This window comes from Rousettus aegyptiacus, unplaced genomic scaffold (genome assembly GCF_014176215.1).
Source record: "Rousettus aegyptiacus isolate mRouAeg1 unplaced genomic scaffold, mRouAeg1.p scaffold_m13_p_9, whole genome shotgun sequence".
In the NCBI taxonomy this organism is placed as follows: domain Eukaryota; kingdom Metazoa; phylum Chordata; class Mammalia; order Chiroptera; family Pteropodidae; genus Rousettus; species Rousettus aegyptiacus.
In genome coordinates this window covers 36,736,240-36,758,433 of record NW_023416312.1, presented here as the reverse complement: position 1 = coordinate 36,758,433, position 22,194 = coordinate 36,736,240, and the positions used below count along the sequence as shown (strand labels likewise).

General features: G+C 48.9%; 1 protein-coding gene across 5 annotated transcripts; it reads right to left on the bottom strand.

Moving 5' to 3' along the window:
• Nucleotides 1-1,985: 1,985 nt before the first annotated feature.
• LAS1L (LAS1 like ribosome biogenesis factor) lies at nucleotides 1,986-21,936 on the bottom strand. 5 transcript variants are annotated; one of them, XM_016123410.2, is made up of 14 exons: nucleotides 21,825-21,936; nucleotides 20,741-20,866; nucleotides 19,684-19,753; nucleotides 18,763-18,844; nucleotides 17,647-17,931; nucleotides 17,324-17,370; nucleotides 16,398-16,507; nucleotides 14,576-14,661; nucleotides 14,194-14,244; nucleotides 13,686-13,892; nucleotides 13,190-13,337; nucleotides 7,589-8,121; nucleotides 4,525-4,675; nucleotides 1,986-2,324 (listed from the first exon to the last, which is right to left on the bottom strand). In XM_016123410.2, exons 2-14 carry the CDS (start codon nucleotides 20,803-20,805, stop codon nucleotides 2,189-2,191), a joined length of 1,971 nt encoding a protein of 656 aa, XP_015978896.2. In that variant the 5' UTR covers nucleotides 20,806-20,866; nucleotides 21,825-21,936; the 3' UTR covers nucleotides 1,986-2,188. The 5 variants fall into 5 exon arrangements, 4 of the variants coding, with proteins under 4 accessions (XP_015978896.2, XP_015978898.2, XP_015978895.2 ...); XM_016123412.2 differs by having other exon boundaries at nucleotides 21,594-21,919; XR_004952759.1 differs by lacking the exon at nucleotides 1,986-2,324 and adding an exon at nucleotides 10,332-10,447 and having other exon boundaries at nucleotides 4,540-4,675; nucleotides 21,594-21,921.
• Between the last annotated feature and the right edge of the window lie 258 nt (nucleotides 21,937-22,194).

Here is a 22,194-nt window from a genome sequence, read left to right as displayed (position 1 = left end):
ATATAGAGATTTGAGTCCTGAATTTAAGACCCACCAACCCTGGCATGAATCCACAACACTCATATATACAAAGCATGATAAACTTTAGAGAATATTTTCACATGTTATCTTTTTTGATCCTTATAAGAAACCTGTAAGACAATTATCCTCCTTCTACACTTGAAATTGTGGCACGATCTGCCCAAGGTTGCTCCCATTAAATGGTGGGGCTTGCCTAGAACCTAGTTCTTTGTGTAACTTTCTCCTCTACTAGTACATCTCAAACTTTAGCATACATCTGAATCACCTAAAGGGCTTGTTAAACCAGGTTACTGCCCGCTCTCAACCTCCCTGATTCAGTTACTGAGTAGGGTTCAACATTTGCATTTCTAGCAAGCACCCAGGTGATGCTGTGGTTGCAAGAAATATGGATCTACACCAGGCTATTAATGTGTTCTTTGTCCTTGGACAAATCCCTTCTTTTTGTCTGCCTCAGTGTCTCAATACATGAAATAAGGGGGCTAGACTAAAACTATGATTTCGAAACTTTAGCAGCAAAAACTCGTTTTGCAAAAAGAAAAAAAGATCCCATGTATGATACTAAATATACACAATAGATAAAATCCAGGCTGCTCTAAAGGGGTGGTAGAGCTTATAGCACCTATCTTCCCATGGAGCAGGTACTGAGTTATCACAAAATACTTTTGCAAATCCGTTGACTAGATGTGGCCTAGAGGCTCTTGAGCGCTCCTTTAGCTCTGACATTCCAGGATGCAAAAAGACAGCATGTCCTCTTGTGGCAGAAAAGGAAACTGACTTTATATTAATCAGTGCAGGAGACTGCTTTGCTCATGCCTAATGCTTGGGTCCACACAGGACAGGAAATCGTAACTGTTGAGCTGGTGGGCTCATGGATTCCTTTGATAATTGGATTTGATCTGTGGACCAGCTCTAGAAAAGATTATATTCAGGATACCCTTTAAAAGGTGTTGAAGACTCCCAAGGGTCCTGACTCAAGTTAAAAGCTCTGGCATGACATTTCCACTAAATTCCTCCTTGGCATTTTCATAGTATTAGCCCTCTCCATCATTCCTTGGCTTAGCCACTTCTTGGGCCAGCTTCTTGGCTAAAATATTGCCCGGTTCTATTCCTGTTGACAAACTTGACCCCAGAGATGCCCACTGTCTTACTCAGCTACTCTCCTCAAAGTGGAGGCAAGGAATACTGTAGCCATCAAGCAACCACCACAGTGTAAATAGCATCCCAAGAAAAACAAAGAACTGTGGCACACTAGAGCTCTGCTGAGACACTTAGCAGAGGCATCAGGTTATCATAATTGGTGACATTGTCTTTTCTCACGGGGTAGAGGGATCTGAGGGGTGAGAACATGTTTTATTCATCCCTATCTCTTAGAAGCTCAGGGCAGACACAAAGTAGTCACTCAGAGTCTGAGGCAATTGGGTGACCATAGAGGAGCTGTGGGTCAGTCTCTGAGGCATTTCTCTGGCTCCAGTGCTCACTGTGGGGAAGTCCACTCTATCTCTTCTAGGCCAAAGGAGTGGGTAAGTAACAAAGAAAGGTTTCTCTTTGGCTTTTAACTGCTGTTTGATGCCCAGGGAGGGCAGGCGGGGAAGTGAATGAGTCAGAAGCCTGCTGGGTAGCATCTGGAAGGCCTGGATCGGATCTTCCCACTGTCTGGGAGGTTCTGAGCAGATTCCCCTGATGCTGGCTGGACTCTGTGGCCAGCAATGCCTCTCTTCTGGGGTCTGATGTTTCTGAGTGAGCTGGTCTCACACTACAGCAGAGTGGAGCAAAAATGTTTTGAGTCAGGAAGAAGGTATAAGTGAAAACTGGTAGTAGAAATAATCAGGGGCAGTGGGCCCAAGGGGCCTCAGGACCCAGCTCCCACTCAAAGCCTTGTTATGATCCCACCTTCTCTGGAGCCCCCAGAATAAAGGGAGAAGTACATTGGTCTGCCCCAGCATATACCACTTCATCTCAGAAACACCAAAACAATAGTTGCCTGTTTATTTTTTTCAAAAAGAAAAAAACAAAAAAACAAAGCATGATTAAAATTCTATCATAGTGAAAGCTGAGCTGATGCGGCTGATTCAGGACGTCTCCCAGGTTGTTTCATGGAACATCAGGTGCACTGTGGGGGTGGGGGTCGAGGACTGCTGCCCCAGCACAGATGGCACCAGGGTGGGTATCAGAAGAGCTGCAGGCCAGTTTTGAGACCATGCAGCTGGCCTTGGCTCCAGAGGAGGCCCTCCAAGTTGCTGCTGCTGTTGCTGCAGTTGCCACTGCAGTTGACACTGCCGAGGCCACAGCTCAGGCCCAGGGTGCTGTGGAGAGGGTGGGGGTCAGTCAGGGAAGAAAGCAATTTTAGGCTCCGGAAAGACTAAGGGTGCTTGATGCATGTGTGTCTATGGAAAGGGCCCACCCTCCTTCCTGGCTTTACAAAGAGACTAGAGCAAATCTGAGAAACTACCTCAGATGGGCCCCTTTGGTGACTCTGCTCTCCCCTCAGTTGAGGGAGAGCGGGAAGAAGTAGAACTTTTCAAGTAGGACTTTATGCAGAGTCCCAGTATATAAACCAATTAAAGCAGAGCTATTTGGGTTGAGGTAGGAGAGGGAGACCTGTACCATCCCACCCACAGGAGGATATTGAAAGTGGCTGACTTAACAGGCCTTCTTCCAAGGCCCTAGACCTTGGGGGCCAGAGGACCCAGGGCTTGATCCCTCCCACCCTCAACAGCTGATTAAGAGGCCCAAGGCCAGTCTTAGGCTGCAGGGCTAGACCCAGTTCCCAACCCAGGATTTCAAGATTGCTCTCAGGAGACACTGCCCCCTCTCCTTCCCTGGTCCTACTCAGAACACTCCTGCTTTCCCTGCTTACTGCAGGTCAAAGGTCCTTCCAGGTAGATGGGAGTGACAGCTGAGAGCGAAGCCATCATCCCTCCTCGCAGGCAGATCCATGGTTACACTACTGCAGCTGAAAAAACCCTTATAAATCTAGTCCCCTCCCATCCTCCCCCCCCACCCCGCCCACCACCATCTTACAGATAAGGGAACTGAGGACCAGAGATGAAAAGGGACTTGCTTAAGGCATAAAGCCTAGTCCAGGCTTGAGCTGAGACATGGAGCAGGGGTGGGAATGTGTGCTCTAGGGGAGGAAGCCTCCCTAATACAGGGGGTGTGGGAGCTGGGCAAAATCAGCTTCCTTCCAGATTTAACAGCAACATCTGCCCACACTTCACTCTTGATAGTCTGGTGTTCATCAAGCCAACCTTTATCCAAGGGGAGAGAAGGTGCCGGTATCTCACATGTGTGGGCCCCACTCCCAACTACACACCACCTGGCTTCCCCAGCTGCCTCCTCTTCTCTCCAAGAAGCCTGCTGCCCCCTGACCTTGGATAGAGTCCATAGCACTGCCTTGGGCCTGGCCTGCTGCTGGGCCTCTGGGTCTATAACCCCCTTCCCAAATGTCCAGAGGAAGAGGGGCTCATCTCCCAGGGAGTGGGCAGGTTACACAGGGATACACTATCAGTTTCAGGGTCCCACAGAAGTCCATCACTGGTTACATACAGGATTCTCCTAGTTACAATGGCTCCACATTCCAGAATGTACAGGACCCCTGGACAGGCTCATTTGTGTTACCAGCAGAACCCTCTTCAGTAAGGGCTGCTTGGTTCCTGAGGCTCCCTGATAACCCAAGGGCTCTCACACCTGTGACCAGAGGTGAGTTTTGAGGGAGAACTTGAAGCTCTGTGCAGGCCTTGCTACAAAGATACCTGGACAGTGTGGGAAGTCCTACCGATTATTCTGTGCACCTTTGGACAAATCTCTTCCCCTTTCTGGGACTCAGTTTTCTCCTCAGGAACATGAGGAAGTTGTATTAGAGCATCCGTTATTGACCTTTTGGGAGTGGTAGGCCCTTTAGAGCAAGGGTCCCCAACCCCCGGGCTGTGGACCGGTACCAGTCCTTCGCCTGTTAGGAACTAGGCCACACAGCAGGAGGTGAGTGGCCGGCGACCGAGGGAAGCTTCATCTGTATTTGCAGCCGCTCTCCAGCGCTAGCATCACCGCCTCAGCTCCACCTCAGATCATCAGGCATTAGATTCTCATAGTAGCACCGGTCCCTGGTGCCAAAAAGGTTGGGGACCGCTGCTTTAGAGAATCTGTTGAAAGTTATGGAACTCTCTCCTCCCAAAATACACATGCACACATACATATACACTCACACACAGACACAAAGTGGATGGAATCCGAGAGGGGTACCAAGCCAGTTCTGCATGGCTGCCTAACTGGCACTCCCCACTAGGGGCTAGGAGTCCTGGCAAGGGCCCAGCCATTGACTGGAGCTTATACTTCACTTATTTAGGCCCTTATTTAGGCACCCCACTTTGTGTCTTCTTCCTTCCTCCCTCCCTCACTCCTTCCCTCCTTCCCTTCCTCCTCCCCTCCCTTGTTCCCTCCCTCCCTCCCTCCATCCTGCAGGAGTCAGAGAAAGGGCTGAGGAACCTTGCCGCCACGGGCACTCACCCCATCTTGCATGTTGGGGGTTCCAGCCGCTGCTCTAGCACAGGCTGGTCCAAGAGATACATGGTTTCATAATTCTCCAGCATAAGCTCTGCTGGGTCCTCAGTCTGACCTGGCATTCGGCCCAAGGGAAAGGTGTCCCACCGTACATCTTCTGTGGAGCAAAGGGAGGAGACAAGAGTGCATTGATTAGCTTGTTCTCAGGCCCACCTCCACAGGGCATGGGCTCTGTGTATCTCCAATTTCACTTCTCTCTGTAGCACTCTCCTGAGCTCCTCTACCTTATTACTCCCCACCCCTTCCCCATTTCCCCATGTACTCTTTATGGCCCTTCTTCCCCTCTATATATTTACATACACCACTACCACAACTCACCTACACACTATGCACAGAACTCCAGACACTTTTATTCCTCTTTACCCTTCTTCTCCCATGTCCCCAAACATGTCCCTACACAGACACAGACAATGATATCTGCTTCATACCTGGCTTTATCACTACCTCAACCTCTTACCCTCACCCTCACCCCTTTTTCCACACAAACATATGTCCTGGAGAGTCTGGATGCCTCAGAATTCCCACCACACCTCCTCTCCAAACCCACAGATACCTCAGAGTCTCTGAAAGATCCAGATTTCCTACTTATGTATACGTAAACTCCCTGACATGTTTGAATGCAATGCCATTTTTTAGTCACCTTGTCTTGACAGATTTACACACATACCCATATATTACCTCAGGGTAGACTCACTCTCAGAGATATTATGCTCCCCCTGCCCCCTTCAGGGTCTTATTGCCTTCTGCTGCACACAGAAAGAACATCTCTCCTTAAGGGAGGGGCTGTCTCCCTGCATACCCCCACCCCACCACCTAAGTGTATACAAAAGCACACAGAACAAGCCCTCTGTTAAAAGAATGTTCCCAGTTTCACTCCCTGCCTCCCATACTGCTCATTCACAAGCACGCAACCCAGAAATCTTAATGTCACTGCATCCCCACATATGTGTGCACACAGAGGAAGCAAAGGCTAAGGGAGAGGGAAAGGTTTTGATGTCCTAGTCTTTCCACATTCACAAACCACTCCTTCCTTACCCTCCCCATTCCCCAGATACTCCACTTGAGAATGGACTATGTTAGGCAGTCTCCACCCACTCTGTTCTATCACTTAAACACCCTCCACACAGTATTATACTAAATCTCTGTCCCCATTCTTACACCAGTATATCCAATGTTTTCATTTGAAGCTTTCACTGATTAGCTTCTCCAAGGAGACAATTTCTGGCCTGTTTTTTCCTGATATCCAAAGACTTCTCCCTGTCATAATGCATTCTAGGAAATATCGACCCTGGACTAGCTTTTCATGTTATCCATAGAAGCCCCTCAGGAAGGCCTATTCCTCTGCCTCCCTATTTCCCCGCCCTTGGCTCTTTTACAGGAAGGAAGTTGTGCCTGTCTTGATGTCCTGCATTGCCCTGTACATATAAAGATATGTGAATACACAGGACCACTTCCCCCATGTCACTGACCTGATTGTCCTCCCTCCCCATCACCAACATCCACCACCCTGTCTACATCACTGCCCATCTTTCTAGCCTGACACCCTTGTACATGTTCCTTCAGTAATGGCATGGATACACACAGGCCATCTCTGGATGGCTGTCTCACTGCCTGTTTTCACATCTTTCCATATACCCCCACCTCATTACTCCCACTTCTGTCTCTCATACACATACTTCCTGGTCCCCACGGGTCTCGGCAACCCTGCCTCCTCTTTCAAAAACATACATGACTATGGGTGTGTGTATGCACAGATGCATGTACAGGGACTTCACAATGACTTCTTTTCACAGCCCCTACTTTCTCCCCTCCACACACATTCTGCCTGTGTCAATGCCCCTAACTTTCAATATTTACAAAGACCCACAAATACAAATGTCCTTGCCCTAAGAGATTTCTGTTACTGTGCTTTGGTTTGCCCAGTATGTATAGGCACATACCCATTCCCATTCCCATTCTCTCATTCTCTCATTCTCTCATTCATTCTCTCTCTCTCTCTCTCTCTCTCTCTCTCTCTCTCTCTCTCTCTCTCTCTCTCACACACACACACACACACACACACACGCACACACACTTTCCTTACCCCTAGCACTCAGTCTTATGTCCCAACCCTTCCATACACATCCACAGAAGGAAAAAGGCTATACTTTCCCCCCTAAGTTCCTTCACTGCCTCCTCCTTCTCCCTATTGTTCCCCACCATACCCGCCCTATACCACACCCAGTCCCAGCTGTTTTCCCTCCCTCAGGCTCCATCGCATAGGCTGTGCCCCATATGTAAGTGTGTACGCATACGATATGCCCACACACACAGGCCAGACTGTTCATCCTTTGGGGTTGCCCTGCCCTAAGGTTCTTGTTCTCTAACCTAAATGAGGGTACTCAAAAGACTACCCTCAGGAGGAACACATTCATGTTCCCCCACTTTGTTATCACCCCTCTCCCTGAGCCATCCCAGCTTTGTCTCACTAACTTGTATGCACATCTGAAATCCATGTCAGTCCTTATTTTCACTCTTCTGATCTTACTTCCACTTCCTCTGACTTAATGCCCCTGGGTTCCTTCTTTTTCATACACACAGCAAAATCCTGTCTCATCACCACCCAGCCTCCATGTGTACATACACATTCATATATACACAGAAAGTACTCTTCTGTTTTGCTTTCCCTGCATCACTTCACATGAAAAACACGCAGAATCAGACATATGTCCACCCCTTAGCTCTTTCTCCTGTTTTGCTGCACAGACCTCACACCCACACCATACCCTCTGAATGTACTCTTTGCATGAAGCACCTGGCGGCATGACAGTGCTTAGGTCCCTGGCACTTACATGCTCTGTCCTAAGGGGGAAGGGAAGCTTGTCATTATCCATATACCAGGCTGCCTCCAAGGCTCACGCGGACTACCTCCTGCTACTTTCCAACACTTCTCTAGAGTGAAGGGAAGCCTCAAGAGCCAGTCAGAGAGAACAGATTGGTATGGAGAGAAATTGGATATCAGGCTTTTTACCTGAACTAACTTGCCATGCAGAGCCCTGCAAAGCTCCTCTTTTCTGGGCCAGGAGACTGACATTCTCAGCAGCAGGGGACTCCTCTACTGTAGAGAAAGGTTCCACCTGCATTCTGTCTTCCTCCTCCTCTTCCTCCTCCTCATCTTCATCATCTTCATCTTCATCATCATCATCTTCACCCTTTTCCTCCTCCCACTTCTTCCAGTCATTATTTTCCTCTTCCTCCTCCTCTTCCCCCTCTTCCACCTGGTCTTCCATGACCTCTTTCTCCTCTTTCTCATCTTTCTTGACATCATTAAGGCTGCCCTTCTCCTCCTGCTGCTGGGCTTCTCCTTCAGGCACTGAGCTGGAGTCGGCTGGTTTGAAGCTCCAATACAGGCTGTCCAGTGTATACGCAGACTTCCCAATGGGGGAGGCCTCTGAGCCCTCCTGCACCAGACTGTTTTTTCCACTCTGGGTATAAATGGAACAGATGCGCAGTAGTTTCTCCTGCTCCTCGTTTGGCAGGACCTGCTCCATGGCTTTGAAGATGCTGAGCAAAGGGAGGGATGAGGTAAAAAAGACTCAAAATCTCAAGTCACTTCATACCCAATGCTCCACGGTTTGAATTTTTATCTCTGAGCTTCCAGACCTGCCTGTGAAAGGCAGAGCAGTAGAGCAGACAGAACACAGAAACAAGACCATGGACCCTGAACAAGCTCTGTGATTCACCTCTATGGCTTACTTCTATTCTCAGTAAAATGAGGACAATAATGGCACCTGACTTATAGAATGCCTGGCACAGTGCTTGGCACATAGTGGGCATGCAATAAATGATAGCTATTATTAATCTGTACTAAAATGCTATGTAAATACACAAACTAGTCAAAAGGCCTTCAGGGCTGGACATGAGAATGGCAGGTCCTCTCTTCGTCTGGCCTAGCTGAGCAATCTGTCCTGAGCTCCAAAGATATGCCTGGAAATGTGCTGGGCTCCTTCTGCATGGAACAAGTGTGATCCCTTTCTGGGAACAACTACAGCCCAGCCTGGAATGGAGAAAAAGAAAAAAAAAAGCAGCAGTTGACAAGACAAAGCAGGATGTAGGAGGGAAGCCAGATGAGCACTGCGGAGCTCGGGCACTTGGGGAGCTTGGAGAGGCAGGAGCACAAGGACAGCAGGAGAGATCAAGGGAGGGCTTTGTGCAGACAAGAGCGAGCACACTGTGCTGTGTACATGTGGTGACAGAGCCTGGCTCAAGGGGAAGGGCTGTGCTGAGGGACTGTGGGAGGAAGAGCAGGCTGCAAAGGTTAAGTGTGTGTGTTGGGCAGAGGGGATCACCTGATGACTGGGCACAGGTGAAGGCTGCATTTCTGAAGATCACCATGGTGTCCGTGTGGAGAATGGCCACATGGAGGATGGCCTGGATGTGGCAGCCTGGAGGCAGGGAGACCAGGGAGAGCTGGTGAGGGCCGACCTAGGGCACTGGCAGTGGAGATGGGAGGGAGAGAAGCTGTGAAGGACAGATAGACAGACAGACAGACAGAGAGCAGGGCTTGAAAACTGGATGGCAGGAGTCAGGCGGAGGAGAGTTAAAGATGATGACATGGTGCACACAAAGGACAGTGCTAACAGCAAACCCACCAACAGATACAGAGCCGCTGGGAAGGAGAGTTTCTGGGGAATAAGAGTGTGAGCACCCCTTGCAGAGCCTCACACAGAACTGGGCACCTAGCCGGCCCCTGGTCACTGATAGAAGTGTGGGTGGGGTGGAGAGATGGATAGTGTCTTCCAGGTGTATCGAGTTTGATCTGTGGGCCATTCATGGAAGGACCATATATTCTCATGGGGCTGTTTTCTTGGCCACAGGAAGACTTGCTCCTGGTCACTGGCTGCTGGTTGCTGGGGGCAGGACTGAGAGCTAGTGACTCCACTGGGAAACCCTCTCTGCAGGGCTAATTTCATATTCCAAGAGGATACTGGGTCAAATTGAATTGATATTGGCTGGCTCAGACAAGCTCCTAAAAAGCTTCCAGCCTTAGAAGAAAAGCCAGAAACTTTTCCCTCTCACTGTGGTCCATTAGTATGATTAGTAATAAATATTCCCAGGCACTTGACATTGGAAAGATGCCATATCACCACTGTTTTTTACTACCCACTTGCTATCCTGAACTGTCTAGTCTGACCACTGAGGTGCAGGGGTGATACAAATCTTGAAATGCATCTCCTTCCTCGGGTTTGCTGGGAACAGTCAGGTTGGTGGAAAGAAAATTGACTTTGGACCCATGAGAGCTAGACCAAAATCCCTGCCCCATAATCAACAAACAATATGACTTTTGAATAAGTCACTTCACTCCTCAGAGCCTCAATATCTTTCTTATCTGTTAAAAAGGGTATTATACTTCCACCTCCAAAGATTGCTGTGTCAAATGAAATAATTTATATTAAAAATACAGCACCATGCCTGACACTTAATTGCCAGTAGTATCTTCTATTTTTCCTCTGGGGAAAACAAAAGCCAAGTTTTATATGTGCCTAATAATAATGCTTTTTGCAATACTGTGATCTAATGGAACACTGTAGGAAGAGTACAGGAGTAAGGGCAGGATATCTGGATTTTGGCCCTAGCTCTGACTTGCAGACTCGCTACTGACTTGTAGCATAATACCTGGGGAAATCTTGTTTCCCATTCTTTGTAATGGGGTAATTAGGACTAGATTCACTGATTATCTGGGAAAAGCAGGATCTGTGCACAAGGAACCGTACCCAAGTGAGCCGCTGTTACTGCTGGCATGTGTCGCATCCCTCTGGTATGCTTGGGTTGGGAGAAGATCTCTGTGGTCCAGACTTCTCCAAGACCAGCAGCTTCCACTCTGCAGGCACTTAGGATTGGAAAGTACCTTGAAGGCCACCTAACCAAACCTCTTCATGCTGCTCTTTTCACTCCCTCCCCCCATTACATACACATGCCGTGTTCTGGCTTTGAAACTTTATTCTTTTTTTGTACTCAAATTGCTTAAATAATTCATCTGTGATGCTTTCCTGACCCCTCCAGGCCTTTTTAGCTCTCCTCCCCATTTCCCACCCATCCATATCACTTTAGTCTAGAGCACACACATCTGGATATATGGCTGTTTGGTTCTGTCCCATCTCCAGGTCTTGCCCTGGCTGACTTTGTCTATGAGGCTATGGTTTTCTCTTATAAGCTACTACTGTGCCCCAAATAGCATCAGGGCTCATGAAAGATTCTCTGACTGTATGAGGGAATCAGGGAACTAAGAGAGTCTTGGCATCCAGACTCCCATTTCATTCATTCCCCAGGCATGGAGTCGGCTCTCCCACCAAAGATAGCACTGCTGGCAATGAGGCAGCAGAGTATAGTTTAGTTCAACAATGTTTACTGAGGCCTGTTTGGGGCCTGGACTTGTATAGTATGCTGGGGCACAGATGGCTAATGCAGAGCCCTTGTCCTTGAAAAGCTTAGTCTGACAGAGGGAAGGAGACACTAGGGAAGTAGACATGGCAACACAAAATCTCAGATTTGGGAAGTACTTGAGAGAGTCAACAGGACAAGGTAGATGGTGCCCGCATCAAGTGAGATAGGGAGTAGAGGAGGAAGACCACTTTGGGGTTGAGGTGGGGAGTGAGATGACCAATTCTGTTTTGGTCATAGTAAGGTGCCTGTGGGTCACCCAAGGGGAGATGTCTGACATACTGTTAAATATAGGAGGTTGATCTTGAGGGAAAAGTCTGGGCTAGATAAAGAGATTTGGGCCTCGGCAATTTATGGGAGCTAGTGAAAAAAAAAGCACAGGCATTTCAGGGGAGGAGTGGTAAACAGCATCAATGCAGCAGACACAGCAACGGACAAGGGCTCACTGGATTTGGTAATTAGGTCAAAGCAGCTCTGGGGGTGAACACCAAATTGTGGCAAGTTGGGGTATAAGAGGGTAGTGAGGAAATCGAGATTGTTGAGTGTAGATTACTCTTTTGAAATGTTTTGATGGGAGAGGAAGGAGTGACAAGCTGGTGATAACTCAACAGAGGGATGGCAGGGTCAAAGATTTTACTTGTGTTGTTGTTATTGTTGTTTTGTTTTAAGATGAGAAAAACTCAGGCACGTTCATAGGTTGAAGAGCAAGAGCCAGTAGAGCAAGGGAGAGGCTGGGATGAGGCCCCAGCGATGCTGGCAGAGGTGGCTCCAGAGCACAGGTGGAGGAGCAGGCTCTGAGGTGGGGCAAGACCACCTCATCCTGAGACTGGCGAGAAGGTTGAATGTAGCCGCAGATCAGTTCACGAGGACTGGACCTTGGGTCGAGGGGGCCCTGCTGGATGCCTCCATGTGCTCGAGGAAGCTAGGGTGAAATGGGAAAGGGGGAGGGGCTTGAGGTGAGTGGTAAGGGTTTAGAACAGTCAGGAAATGGGAAAGTGGGCAGAAAACAAGTAAAAGTTCAGATAAGCAGAACTGAGGCCTGGCCCAAGATTAAAAATCATACCTCTGCAGTGGCAGCAATCCGCAGGGCTATGTGGTTTTCTCCAGCAGAGCTCAGCTCCCTGGGCTGAGGAGTGGGGGAAGCAGAGTGGGGATCAATCCCAGCTTGGGGGTTTGCAAGTCAGATACGACAAAGGATGGGCAGAGCCAAGGGTGCTGATGAGTGGCTGAAGTGATCAACCACAGACAGGATTGAGGGGAAGCAAGGTTGAGGGAGGTAGGAAATGGAGGGATGGAGGTCTAGATGCAGGCAAAGAGCAAATGCTATGGGATGTGAGGGTGGGGGCTGAAAGGACAAGAGGCGGTGGTTATCGAATGAGATGCTGGGATGTCAGCTTTCAGAGATGGAACAGCTCTGAGTGTAGAAATGAGTTGCTGAGTGTTGTGGAAAATGAAGGTCACTGGAGTTGAGGAACTGCAGTGTCAGATGGGTCACTCAAATGAAACAGATATTGCTCCAGGAAGCAGAAAGAGAATAGGGTGTTAAAGCCTTTCATGAGTATGAGAGAAGGGACTAGGGGTCAGGAAATGACAGAGAAAGGAAAGGGAGACAACCATAGGTATTTACAGGAACCAGTGCAATATTCAGTTTGAACCACAGTGCCCAGGGCGGGGTTGGGTAAAGGGGAATCACAGGAGGTACAGTTACCATGATGGATTGGGGCGGAATCAGAAAGATCTTTGAATGTCAGGCTAAGAAGCCTAGACATCATCAGGAAGGCAATAGAGAGCCACTGAAGGTTGCTGAGCACCTATGAGAGGTATACTTTGGGAAGATAACAGAAGAAACAGCACTGGGCTTAGAGTCAGAAGACTGGGTTCAATAATAAACAGCAGCTACCATTTATTGTGCACTTACTCTGTACAGGCCACTGTGCTAAGCACTCTAAGGGAGTTGTGTCATCCATTCTCACATTGGACTCAGTTCAGCTAGGTCTTAAGCTGTGTGATCTTAGGCAAGAAGACCCTACCCCTCCCCTCTCTGGGACTCAGTTCTCCCATCAGTTAGCAGGAAGGAGACAGGACTAAGGTGTCCTTCCAAGGGCCCATCTAACTCTGCCATTCTAGGGTTGTGTGGCCCTGAGGCCTGCAGGGCCTCACCCTCTTACCAGATGGAATTCAAGAGACTTACAGCTGAAGGAGTTGGGGGCTGGCCCAGCAAGGTGAGCCCAAGCAGGACTCAACCACCTGGGGCCAGTCAAGGGAGGCAGAGCAGTTGAATAGCCTCCAGCTCTTTCTCGCTTCCCACTGGTGTGCAGAAAATCGGCGGGCATTCCTTCCTGAGAGAGAAGAGAGTGCCTGAGGAGAAGGAACCAGTAAGCCTACCATCCAACCTTTCTGTTTGAAAAGCTTGGCTCTGTCCCTCCCATACCCTCAGGCTCCCCACTCTATACCTCCCAATTGTTCAAAGCATTCAGGGCCCTTTGCCCCCAGCACAGTTTAGTTGCCTCTGAGATGAAAAAGTTGGAGAGAGATTTGTCCACTGCTGCCACAGGGCCCTCTTAGGCAAACCTAAACCTTTAACAAAGGATGTGTCCGCCTGGTGCTATTCAGCCGAGCTGAGGGTAGTGGCAGATGCTCTTGTCTGGGCTGCATTAAGCCCTGGGACTAGGGCTAGTCTCCCTCACCAGTCTTGGCGTTAGCCACGATCAGTTCAACGGTCCATCTGAGGATGTAGGTGGGCCGGATCCCGCTGTTCCCCAAGGCTGGCAGCTCGGAGAGCATCCTCTCTAGCAGGGACTGCGTGAAGGTCTGGGAGTGCAGGCCCCTGAGCAAGGGCTGCCAGAATTGAGAGAATGGCTTTGGCACCAGGACATCATTGAAGTCCATGTTTTCTGGTTGTGAGGGACACCCATTGAAAGAGAAAGGGGAGGGGTGGCCAAGGGGAGACAGGGAAAGGGACGGAGAGGAAAGGAGGGAGGGAGAGAAGGGGAAAACAAAAGGAAGGGAGAGGGAAAAAGAGAGGAGTCCCCACCAACAACAAAAACAGAGTTGCCACCACAGAAGAGGAGGAAAGAAGAGAGTAGAACAGCGAGGAGAAAAACTAGTTAGTGTCTGGCAATGAACAACTGACTCAAAACAGAGTATAAAAGAAAAAGAGTTCTGGTTCTAGCTTTAGCTTTGTCAATAACTCACTGTGTGACTCTGGGTCAGTACTTTCCCCTTTCTGGACCTCAGTCTGTCCATCTGTAACATGAGGATGTTGGACTAGATGACCTCACAAGGCCCTTCCAGTTCTGCTGTTCTAGCTCTCTAGCAAGTAGCTAAATCACAATTAACACAGCACAATAATGGCATTAAGACTCCCCATCCCACCCGGCCCACCCCACCCAATTCCAGACCACCTAAGGAAAGCCCAGCAAGGGCTTATCACCGAGGTTCCCTGTCCTGCTCAGCCCAGAGGGGCTTCCAGAGGCTATGGAATGGCAGGAAACAGCCCTTGCCCCCCAGCCCACCCCTGGCACTCTGGCCCAAAAAACACAATACCCTAGGCTCCAGTGAGCCCCCAGGACCCTACCTTCATACTCTATCTGCAAAGCGGCCAACTGCTCAAATGTGGGGATGAGAAAGCCATCATCCAGAAAAGCATCCAGCACAGCTTCCCTGGAGCAAGAGGACACTCAATCAAGCAAACTGAAGCAGGCAGAAGATCCTCTCCTACTCCCCAACCCACTCCTAAGGCAGCTAATGCCTCTGGCTCAAGTGGTCAAAGCAGCATGGGGAAAAAGAAAGGTAAGTTTTCAGGCCTCAGCCTCCTAGGGCATGGGCTAGGCCAGAGACATGGATCAGTGGGTTTTGAATAAGCATTTACCAAGCACACCTAAGGCCCTTAATGAAAGCGGCAGCAACTAAACGAGCTTGAAAGCACAGATAGAGAAAAATCTCAAGCCCACAATGGAGTTAAACGCTTGGGGACACAGGATCAAGGGCTTTTAGACTTTAGTTCCTGCTCAGACTTTCTCTTGACAGTCCTCCAGTCTTCTATCCCTCCCATTCTCACCAGTTGCTCTTTTTCAGATCTGAGAAGCAGAAACTTTGGGGACTCAATTGCTAAATCAAATGTGATCCTTATTCCTAAGGACTCCAGGAACCCAGAAGCAAGTAATAGAGGCTGAAAGTGTAAGCTATAGGAGTAATTCCTCATCCCCATCTAGCTAAAACTGAAACCAGCAACAGCCTAGTTCTCCAAGAGGTGCTCTCCCAGCTGAATAGGCCTAGAGGGGGAACAAAAGCTCCCAAGGTGTCTCAATGTCTGGAGAATCATCATGCTCAGATCCCTCCCTCCACCAGGCTCAAGGAGGAAAGAGTTGTCTATCCTCCCACCCATCTCCCATTTCATCACGTCAGTACCCAAGAAGAGCACTTAAAGCAGCCAGTCAGCTGCCAGCTCAGCACATCCAAGCAGATACTATACAGGGGCACAAGGATAGTATTCCCAACTACTGAGGGGGACACTCCTTTTCTGATGGGTGCAGTAACGAAGCCCAGGCTGGGCATACATTGATAGAATACCTTTGGACCTAGAAGTATCCTGGGAGTGAAGAAGATTCCAGGGACAACCCCAACCCACACTGCAGGCTCCTACCCAGGCCGACTCTGCCACCTGTACACCATCTTTATACACTCTGCTCCATCCCAGATTCCTTCCAACCTCTCTCTAGCTGGAAATATCTAGCACTGCCTCTATAGATTCTCAATGGAAGGTTACCCAAAGCCCTTCCTAGCCAAATTTAGGTAGCAAGTCTGCAAGAGCTAAGGAAGAAAGGAATGGATAGACATTATTTGGCTGCTTTGGATTGAACTAAGCACTATTTGGGAGGGAGTAAAAGAAGGCTCACAGCCATATTGAGGAAGAAGGCACTTAGTCTTTTGAAGAGCCAGGCCCTGGGAAGGCCCCAACCATGAATATCCAGGGAATGCTGATATTCTCCAATAGCATTTCAAAAGAAAAGACCAGCAGTGCCTGCCATTATCTTTTACCTCAAACTTATATGAGGGCTGGGCAGCAAGGCTGTAAGGATTAAAGGTTTTTCCTAGTTGCCAATAGCTCCACATGCCACTAGATAGAGAGGAACAAAGCTAGCTAGGGGATGGATGGCAGGAGACAATCCTGCCTCCAGTCATTTTAGTGATTCAGAGTTGGCAAGCCCCACCTGGTAGCTGGCAGGACCAGGGTAAAAGGGTCATGCAGAATGCAGGGTCACCCTATAGGGAATCAGGATCATCCCTGCAATTTCCTACAGCAGAAGTTGGCAAGCTGGGACATGGAAACTGATTTCAGTGAGGCTGCTACACTCTACCCTAGAGAGTAGGCAGCCTCTGATTACCTAGTTACACACCTGTTCTCCCATGTAATGCCCTTGAGCTCTGCCAGGATGCATTCTACAGGTGGGGACAGGTTATTCCACGCCTTAATGGCCGGAGGTAAATGCCTAAATTTCTCCAGCACCTGCCAGCAAAGAGGGTCCCATGAGAAGGCTGACTTAGCCAGTCGACCCACCCCAACCCCTCCAGGATCCCTTCCCATAGGACCTCTCAGCACCTCCCTTCAGGGGACAGGGCAGGGCATGAAGAGGTGGGCCCATGACTCCCCTATTAGCCCTGCAACTAAAAATATCCTGATCCTTAAATGCCAGACTTTCTCCTCTTCCTCCTCCTCCCCCTACCCCCAAATTCCCTATGGCTCCCAATCACCAGATACTCCAATACTGAGCAATCAGTGGGGGCATTTGGTTGGAGTTGGAAGAAAGAGAATCAGGAGACCCAAGTTCTAATCCTGGTTCTATCACTAACTGCACATGTGACCTCGGGCCAGTCCCTTCACTCATCCATGGCTTCAATTTCTTCATCTGTGAAAAGGAAGGGTCGAGCTAAATGGTTTCTAAGCTACCTCCCTTTCCTGCTAATAACAGCAGCCCCTCAAAGTTCCCCTGATCTAGGAAAGTTCCTAGGCACCATCTGCTGATCAGCTGCAGTACCGCAGGGCTATGCAACCAACTATGCCGTTATTCCCTACCACCCAGTGGAACAGATTATCCACAAACTTCCATCATCTGCTCCCTTCCATCGGTGTGGAGAATCAGCCAACTGGACTCTGCTCCTCTTGTCTCCTTCCTAGTTCCCCCCTTTCTCTTTCTGAGAAGTTCCCTCAAGCTTTGCCACTTTTCTTTCAATTTTTTTCTCAGGACTTCTCTCAGGAAGCTGGCAAGAAGGAAGAAATGGCTAGGGCAGGTGAGAACATACCAAGTCAAGGGCACTTTCTTACCTTAAACTGCTCTTCTTCATATGATACCAGCAGTTCTCGGGCTCTTTCTGAAAAGAGAAGAGGAAAACAGATAGGGCAGCCACCTCAGCCCCTTCTTCTGATGGGATTCTGAGTCTTTCTCACCTCATTTCTTGAGTAATGAGAATCCTCACCTCTCCCACTTCACAGGGCTTAAGGAAGATAGTTTGTGACAGTAATTCTTTTGAACTAAGACTCACCATAACCCCAGAGGAAATGCTGAGCCAGGAAAATAATCAGTGTCAATCCTAAGCCTGAGTCTTCCAGGTTCATGGGCCTCTCTTTATTCACTCAAGGACACCTACCATATAGCTCTTTATGTCTCCGAGCCTTTTCCAAACGTGCATCAACCTCTTTGTTGTCTTTACTGTCTCCATCAGCCCTGGCATCCAGTTCTGCATCTTTCCCCTCATCCTTAGGCTCTGGTCTCTTTTTTGTGATGTCATCAACAACAGTATTCTTTTCTTCCTCTTGGTCATCTTCATCTGTCTCTTCCTTGTCCTCCTCCAACTCCCAGGTCTCTCTCAGGCTGTTCTCCAGCTGGCGGCACCAATAGGTTTTCTGGAGCCAACCCAGGACAAAATAGCAGCCTAAAGGAGAGGAGGAAAGAAGGCAGTGTCATAAAGCAGCCACTGGCAAGAAGCATCTAGCAAATCATTTTGCAAGAACTGTGGGAAGGCCCCAGAGAAGAGGCTTGGCTCCAAGAAGGAACAAATTTCAAATATCCAGAAGCAGATATAGAAGCCCCTCCTGCTCTAGGTTATCCCTGTTCTTTGCTTTCTCCTGCTCAGTAGTACCTTTCCTAGAAAAAAAAATAACAGATTTGGAGACAGGATGCCAAAAATGGCACAGGGCTGGCAAGTAAGAGAGAAGGGATAGCCCCACTCGTTAGTTACATGGCCTTGGCCAAGTCTTTTCCCTTTTCTAGATCTTAGTTTCTCCAACACAAACAGGCTAGGCTGAATCAGGGGTTCTTAGTTGGAATAGGGTATCCAGAGAACCCCTGGGTTCTTGACACTTGCTGGCTCATGCCTCTCAACCCACCTCCTACTCATCACTTCTTCAGACACAAAATTTAAGAGAACGCCATAAAACTCAATAATTGAGATATCAAACAGGATCAGAACAGTGCCCTGCCAACCCATATCGGAGCCTAAAGCAAAAGAATTCAGTAACGCTAAACCTGTCTTCGTTTAAAATTTTGATATTTTGTTCATCATCAGTTTTTCCACATTAAAATGTTATCTATCTTGATTACTAAGCTTTTTATTTTCCTTTAAAGTTTGTGCCCAAGGCGAGTGCCTCACTTGCCTCACCCTAGTCTTGGCTGTGACCTGAGGTGGAGACCCTCCTCCCTCTCCTTCTACCCACAGTGCCACTCAACTCAGGCCTCTGGGCTTAACTGTGATAGATACACTCACCTCTGCGGCAGTCATTTATATGGGGCATTTTCTTGTGGGTCAACTCATGGCGAAGTTCAACAATCCAATCTGGAATGTTTACCTGATTGTAGGGGAGGGTGGGAGTGCAGAAATTAGAAAATATTATTAAAGCTGGAGGGGACCACAGAGATGAATTAGCCTAGCCTCTCCTCATTTTGCAAAAAGAGGAACTGAGGTCCTGAGAGGGGGTTCTGGTCTTAGTGGCTGAGTCAAGATAAGAAACCAGGTTTCTTGATTCTGTTTACTGCTCTGAAAAGGTAATCTTGAAAATCAGAAAAGATACTTGTCTCTCCTCAACCAACCACACTCCTCCAACAAAGAGATTTCTATGAAAGAGCATTAATAATCACTGTCTCCAGCCTCCTTCAGCCTTGTCTGTACTAGTCCCTTTCCCTGGGTATCCTTACCCCTCCTCCCTTCCTCCCTTCCTCCTTCCCTCCCAAACCCCTCCCAGGAAGTGTCTCTTGACTGCTGAGAACCAGCCTGCCCTCCTAGACTCTACACACCTCACATGCTCACTCAAGGCAGGAATACCTGGCATTTTCATGCTGCTTGGCTGAGCTTGTCTCCTCCCTCAGACTATCAGCTCCCAGAGGGCAGGCACTGTAACTGCCACCTCTTTCCTGTCCCCACCCAGTAATGCATTTCATTCGAGCACCTCAGCTTCACTGAGCCACTCCCAGCAAACTGGGCAGGCCAAGCCCACTGAAGATAGCAGCCATGAGCTAGGGAGCAAATCTGCTTCTTTCAAGCTGGAGGCTGAGGCTCTAGGGTTCTTGCTGGGCTTGGCTGGAGTGGTGGGATGAGCTAGTGTGACTATGTGTCCACGTCATCACATGCCCCATTTAGTGAGCTCTCCTGGGGAGAGAGAATTGAGCAAGACCACTTTATCATACGCACCTCCTGAGCCAGGAACTTGAGGGGAAGCCTGACAGACTTTGTCTTCCTCTCCGAGATAAGATTCACAAACCTAGGGTTGGGGTAAAAATAATTGGCACAGCCCAAGTATCTCTTTTATTCAAATCAGTGAGGCTTCAAAACACCTTGCTGAGTTACTGACACCTTACATTTCCATAACCTCTCCACTGACTTTTCTCTCTTGTTCTTATGGTTAGTGTCAGCCAGAGCACGAATGGTTCCATCCAGTCCAACATTTAGTGAGAGTCTGCCCTGTACTGAAGCCATCCATACAGATGAATAAGACACTGCTCTGACCTTGAAGAGTTCAGTCTAGGATAGTTATAACACAATATAGCATCTTATGCTAGAACATACTATGTTATAAATGCTAAAACAAAGTACTATGTTGAATGATATGGGGAGCACAGCTAAACAATGGAGAAGGTAAGAACAGCTAGGAAGGACCTCATGACAGACAAAGGGTATAGGATGAGATGAGCAAACTCAGTAGCGGCTTTTTTCCCAATGTACATGAGAGAACTAGAACCACTCTGAGTCCCTTTAAGTCAGGAATTCCCAGCCCATGTCTCCACTTCCATAACTCAACAACCTTTCAATGGCCATGGAGAAAAGAGGAAAGGGTGGAATGGGGTAAAGTTGGAAAATCCACATTAAATCAAGGCCAGAGACATTGAACCATTCAGGAAAGTTCCTCTGCGTGAAAGAGTTAAACGGGAAGAAAAAAAATCAAACTGTCAAAGCTGGAAGAGTCCCACAGAGATCACTTGGTCTGAACCACCCCCACCACACATTCCAAGAAAGAGAAGGGGAGAAAAATAGAAGACAAAAGGCTCTCAGGAAAAGAAAAAGAGGAATGCGTGTTGACAGGCAGTAACAAAAGCTGTCAAGTCAAGCAATCGCAGGGTAACCCATAAGCAGGAAATACAGGGATTTTTGCTTCAGGTAACACCTGAAGCCAAGATTCAATTATCACATGCTACCCCCTCCCCTTCCCTATCCCCCAAACCACCCACCACCCTACCCATGTAGGTCTTACCTGACCAACGCCATGCCATAGAGCAGTCTGAGTTCATCAGTGCCCAAGCCACCAGTTGCATCCATGAGCTTACAGCGTACCAGGTCAGCAGTAGAAGCCACTGCCAGGGGGAGTTCGTTGCCTAACCTAAAGGGCCACAGTCCAGCACCATCATAAAGGTCCCTTACACTAGTCCGCCCTCCACCTCAGAACCTGGGTTGCTGTTGGTTATTCCAAAGATATACTGGCTCAAGAGTACAGGAACAGCCACAAATCAAGAAGGTAAGAAGAAGAAGGGTGACATTCTTGGAATCCAAAGGGCAAGAGTGGCTGGCTAGGTTACACACAGGACATTTAACACAATCGACCAACAACGCAGTGTGGACATGCCCCTTTCTTTCACCCTGAAATCCTCAACTCATTTTGTTAGAGAAGACCCTTATCCCTTGTATGCTGCCAAGTCAATCTTACCAACTGTACTGCAGTGCCCCATTCAAACACGGTTTTGCAGGCAAGTCACCTGGAACCTCCCTAATTCAAATCAGAAATCCACCCTGGGGTACTAACCTACTCCTCAAGCCCTGGCTCAGCCACAGTGGTCCTTCTGGCACCTTCCCCAAGATGGGGATAAGGGTCTAAACTCAGATTTGACAAGAGGGTTGCTGAGACACACCCCCTTTCTGCAAATGGGATTAGTAAGAGAGCTTGGCTCCGACTTCCCCCCAGGCAGTTGAGAGAGAGGCAACGCCCAAACCACTCATAGGGGCATCAAGGGATAATTCTAGGGAAAACTGGAGAATAAGACCTCATAGGAATTCCACAAAGGAAGAGTTGAGATGCCATCCAGGCAGGAGGGCGGAGCCTGTTGCCTTACCTGCTCCTCCACACCGTGATGCGATTCAGCGCGTACCGCTGCAATTTATGGTCGTCACAGAATAGATATACCGTCACCTGATCCCACTCGGCCCTACTGAGCCAGGCGACCACGATGCGCTGGGCCCAGAGTGGCGACAACCCTTTCTCTTTGACACACTTCCCGCACCACGCACTACACACGCGATCCATACCCCGGGGACCCAGACCTGACCCGGCCCCGTTTTCCCACCAGAAACTGGGCTAGACGCCAAGCCTTGTGTCGCGCCACTCCACACAGCTTTCAGTCAACGTGCAAGCCTCACTCCAAACCGCCGCCGCGCCAGCAGCCAATGAGAGAGCGTGACCCCGACGCAAGTCCGCCTCCCGGCGTTAGCGTGGCAAATCGGAATGTGATAGCTAGGGGACGACAAAACCACAAGTTGGGGTTACAGCTTCGCCGGCCGGAAGTGTCCTTTTCTCAAGCAAACGTACCAGCTGCGAGTGTTCAGGCTCAAGGTTCCGCTAATTTCCTGGTTTCCCCTGCCACCTGGGGCTGTGTCTGGACAGCAGGAGGAATTTTAGTTTATGCCCCCTGGCGGGCATGGGAGGAATTGTGATTG

Coding starts and splice junctions, on each gene's coding strand:
- LAS1L (XM_016123412.2), bottom strand. CDS start 21,784: ATGGATCGCGTGTGTAGTGCGTGGTGCGGGAAGTGTGTCAAAGAGAAA. Junction 16,508..17,323: donor ATGAAGAAGAGCAGTTTAAG/GTAAGAAAGTGC, acceptor CTTTGCTGGCAG/GTGCTGGAGAAATTTAGGCA. Junction 4,676..7,588: donor TGCATGGCAAGTTAGTTCAG/GTAAAAAGCCTG, acceptor TTTGCTCCACAG/AAGATGTACGGTGGGACACC.